Here is a 4405-nt window from a genome sequence, read left to right as displayed (position 1 = left end):
AGAATCTCTTTTTAATTAACTTCTTTTTATTTAATATAAGTATTGAATTAAATAAGTATTAAATTAAATATTTCAGTTCATTCCAGTCCTGAATCTGAACCACTGGGCAGCCCTAGAAAACAAAGGTATTCTTATCTGTCTACCTGTTTTCATCTTAGCATATGACCAAATTGTCTTTTTTTATATTTCCCTGAGTAAATCTTCCAATCTTTTTGAAATTTCTTTTATTTTATATGTTGTACTTTTTTTATCTACCATTATATTGGTGATATTCATCTTCAGCTACATAGAGATTGTAATGTTCCATGATTCTCAGTCATATCACACTAGCACAATATTGGTATTAAAAAAGGTGGATCTTGGTTTCTACTTAAAATTTTGGGTCATTCACTAGTGCAGTATTGGTGGGGTTGTGTACTGATCCAATGATTCTGGAGAGCAATTTGGAACTACTTCCAAAGGGAAATAAAACTTAATGCAAAAGTATGGCACTAATCACTACTAAGACTATATCCCAAAGAGATCATAAAAAAAGGGGGAAAGACCCAGAAGACAAAAATATTCATAGCGGTTCTTTTAGTGGCTAAGAATTAGGAATTGAGGGGATGCCTATCAATTGGGGAATGGCTGAATAAATTGTGGTATATGTATGTGAGGGAGCACTTCAAAGATATATTAAGAAATCATGAGTGGCTGAACTTTAGAAAAACCTGGGAAGATTTGCATGAACTGATGCTGAATGAAGTGATCAGAACTAGGGGGACAGTGTACACATTAACAGTAACATTTTAAGATGATCAAGTATGATAGTCATAGCTCTGAAGCAGTTTAATGATCAAGGACAGTCCAGAGAGGCATTATGGAAAATGCCATCCACATCCAGAGAAAAATTTATGGAATCTGAATGCAAAGCAAAAACACTATGTTCACATTATAAAACCTCTTTTGTGTTTTTTTTTTCTTTCTTTCTCATGGCTTTTCCCCCCTTAGTTCTAATTCTTCTTTCACAACATGGAAATATGTTACACACAATTGTACAAGTACATGACTTACTGCCATGGGGAGGATAGAGGGAAGGGAGGGTGGCATAAAAATGTGGAACTCAAAAACTTGCAAAAGAATGAATGCTGAAAACTATCTTTGTATATGATTAGAAATAATTTTAAAATTTAATTAAAAAATTAGGGATCATTAAAGGAACTTTGAAATTTCTTAACGAAAATCCAAAATATTCTTTGAATTCTGTTTTCAACTCATATATGTATATATATGGAATAGACAATTCAAAATATTGTAGATAAGACATAGAAAAATGAATTAGTTACAGGTGGGCAAGTGCCTGACATGTTGAATAAGTTTGTTTATTGTCAATGTGCAAACTATTCTCTAGCAGAATAACTCAACTTTGACCCCAATCTGATAACACTTTTAAAAATGGCTTAAAGGCATAAATTAGTATGTTCTTCATATTTATAGATAATATGCTAAATGAAAGTCATGATCAAATGTGATTTTTACATGGTAAAATATTAGGCTGACTCAAGAAAGATGAAAGTTGAGAATTCTAAGTGTTCAAGATTTTGTTTTATAAAAATATTGATAAATTGTATATAAGATGAAGTAGTCATGAGCAAACAACAGTTCATCTGAAAATTGAGATTTTCAACTAATATGCCAAAAGAGTAGAATGTGGTAACCAATAACACACACACACACATACATATATATATATATATATATATATATATATATATATATATATATATATATATATATTCTCAGTAACAATTGGCACTATGATCTATCCTGCTTACCTCACACCTAAAGTTGAATTTCAGACACCATGTTTTATCAAGGATGTTCAAAAACATCTGGTTTACTTTTTGCAGTTGAGAAAATTGGGATGAGAGAGGTAAAGGGATTTGGCCCCAAGTCATACTAATGTTAAATGGTAGAGACTGATACAAAAGTATTCTGGATTCAAGTTTATTTTTCTTCTGTCTAAATTCTGTGTTTTATAGCTGAGGAAATTAGGTATGATATGCCCCAATTCACATGGATTGCATTGAACAGATCTAAGATTCATTCTAAATTTGGGCCCTGAATAGTATAAGATACTGTCTTATTCTGTGTGTGTGTGTGTGTGTGTGTGTGTGTGTGAGAGAGAGAGAGAGAGAGAGAGAGAGAGAGAGAGAGAGAGAGAGAGAGAGAGTGAGTAGTGGGCAGTTATTAGCCACCCACCATAAAAAGTTTTTTTTGGTCTATTGGATGATTCAACTGAGTTTAATGCAAATACATTGCAATAATATTCATTTTCTCAAAGCTTCTTTCAGAGGAATAGATTAAAAATGGATTAGAATTATAAACCACAGTTCAATAACAGGAAAACAAGAGAAAGGGACAAAGTTCTTTAATTAGAGGAAAGGAATTAGTTATCTTAAGACCAGAAAGAAATGTTTCCTAGCATACTGGGTTGCATGTTAGAAATTCATTTAAAAGTCAGAGTAAATTGTGTAGGAGTCTCATTGTTCAAAAGTTCAAATCCCAGTCTCTCTCTCTCTCTCTCTCTCTCTCTCTCTCTCTCTCTTAGAGTTATGCTTATGGATGGAAAAATTTGTACACATTTGGAAGCAAGGGTTAAAATGAGTAGCTGGTTTTGTTGGCCAGCAAAGTGTAGTGGCAAGACTTCAAGGAAAGAAACCTGGAATTTAGTCTTTTAGATATCTACCTGCTAATATTGGGGAGTCATTCCCTATTCTTGGATTCAGTTTTTCATTCATTAAAATCATTAAGTTTTGCTATTTTCTATAAGATGCCATTCTATAAACTTACATCATTGCTAGGACCCTTATCCTGGAATTTGTTATGCCTTTAAGAGAAGTCCTATATGGCAAGAAACTAAAGCTTAGAGAGGTGAAGCTCAAATTCATATTATGCATCAAGTAGCAGGATTGAGATTCAAACCTAGGCTCTTACCACCACCCCATTACTCCCAGCGTGTTTCCAGTCATGCACTATGATTTTATGGCTAAATCAAAAAGATGATGATTTGAAATTGCCTTCATGTAATACAACCCAAGTGTTCCTAAATTTTTCCTGTTGGGAATATATTTTTCAATATTTTCCTTACAGCTTCCAACACATCTTTGTTCCTTAAGCCATAGATAATTGGATTCAGCATGGGTGTGAAGATGGAATCAAATAAAAAGAGAACCTGGTTCAATTTTGGAGTCTGGGAAGAACCAGGCCTCATGTAGATTAATATGGCTGGACCAAAATAGAGAGTTACCACAGTAAGGTGGGAAGAACAGGTGGCTAGGGCTTTGTTCCTCCCTTCCGGGGAGTTCATATGGAAGATGGTGTGGAAGATGAATGCATAGGAAAGCAAAACAAGACACAAAGGGATAAAAACTACCAGAAAGCTGGAGACTACCACTGACTTCTCATATGCTGAGATATCCTCACAAGTAAGCTTTAGAAGGACCATAATCTCACAGAAGAAATGAAGAATCTCTCTGGAACCACAGATGGAGAAATGCATGACATAGATTGTATGGACTAAGGAAGTTATAGAGCCCCCTAACCAGGACCCAATCACCATCTGTATACAGGCAGTTTTACTCATGATGACTGAGTAACGTAGGGGATTACAGATGGCCACATAGCGGTCATAGGACATACAAGTCAGCAACAGAAACTCAGAAATCCCCAGGGTTAGTATGAAGAACATTTGGGTTCCACATCCAGTTTGTGAAATATTTTTTCTTCCTGAGAAAAAGCCAGTGACTGTGTTGGGGACAACTGTGGAGATCAAAGCCAAGTCAACAAGGGAGAGCTGGCTGAGTAAGAAGTACATGGGAGTGTGGAGCCGGGAATCTCCCACAATGAGGAGGATCAGCAGAGCGTTTCCAGTGACAGCAACCATATAGATCAGGAAGATGATGGAGATAAGAATAACGAGATGCTTGATCTCAGGGAAGAATCCCAGGAGGATGAAATCTGTTGTCTGATTCACTCTGTTCATGACTCAAATTCATCACTTTTAGATAAAGGACTATAGAACAAAACCAGAGAGAGAATGATGTCTTATTGAATGTTATGGGACTGTTATAGTTTTCTGAGCTTCCAGACCTTTGCTTATTTATAAACAAATAAGCCTCTCCCCTTTCTTTCCATTCCTCTTATATTGTGACCAGACCTTCCTTTCTCAATAAATGTCTTTGATCTTTCCTTTCTTAAGAAGGAATAGATTTCTTAAAAAGCTCTCTCATCTGTCCTATTCTATACATCAATGCTCCTATAAGTCTTCATCAATCTTTGCCTTGTTTACTACAATTTCCTTGTCAAGACCATCTTCTCTTTTTATACTTCTGATCTCAGTCTCTCCTATCTTTTTTAGGTGCTT

At 35.1% G+C, this 4405-nt stretch overlaps 1 protein-coding gene across 1 annotated transcript; it reads right to left on the bottom strand.

Moving 5' to 3' along the window:
* Window positions 1-3085: 3085 nt before the first annotated feature.
* On the bottom strand, window positions 3086-4024 carry LOC141512116 (olfactory receptor 2L2-like). Its single transcript, XM_074220988.1, has one exon. It carries the CDS (start codon window positions 4022-4024, stop codon window positions 3086-3088), a length of 939 nt encoding a protein of 312 aa, XP_074077089.1.
* Window positions 4025-4405: the final 381 nt, after the last annotated feature.

The sequence above is a fragment of the Macrotis lagotis genome, chromosome 2, assembly GCF_037893015.1.
Source record: "Macrotis lagotis isolate mMagLag1 chromosome 2, bilby.v1.9.chrom.fasta, whole genome shotgun sequence".
In the NCBI taxonomy this organism is placed as follows: domain Eukaryota; kingdom Metazoa; phylum Chordata; class Mammalia; order Peramelemorphia; family Peramelidae; genus Macrotis; species Macrotis lagotis.
The sequence above is the reverse complement of the archived record's forward strand: the minus strand, read 5'-3'. Positions and strand labels throughout refer to the sequence as shown.

Coding starts and splice junctions, on each gene's coding strand:
- LOC141512116 (XM_074220988.1), bottom strand. CDS start 4,024: ATGAACAGAGTGAATCAGACAACAGATTTCATCCTCCTGGGATTCTTC.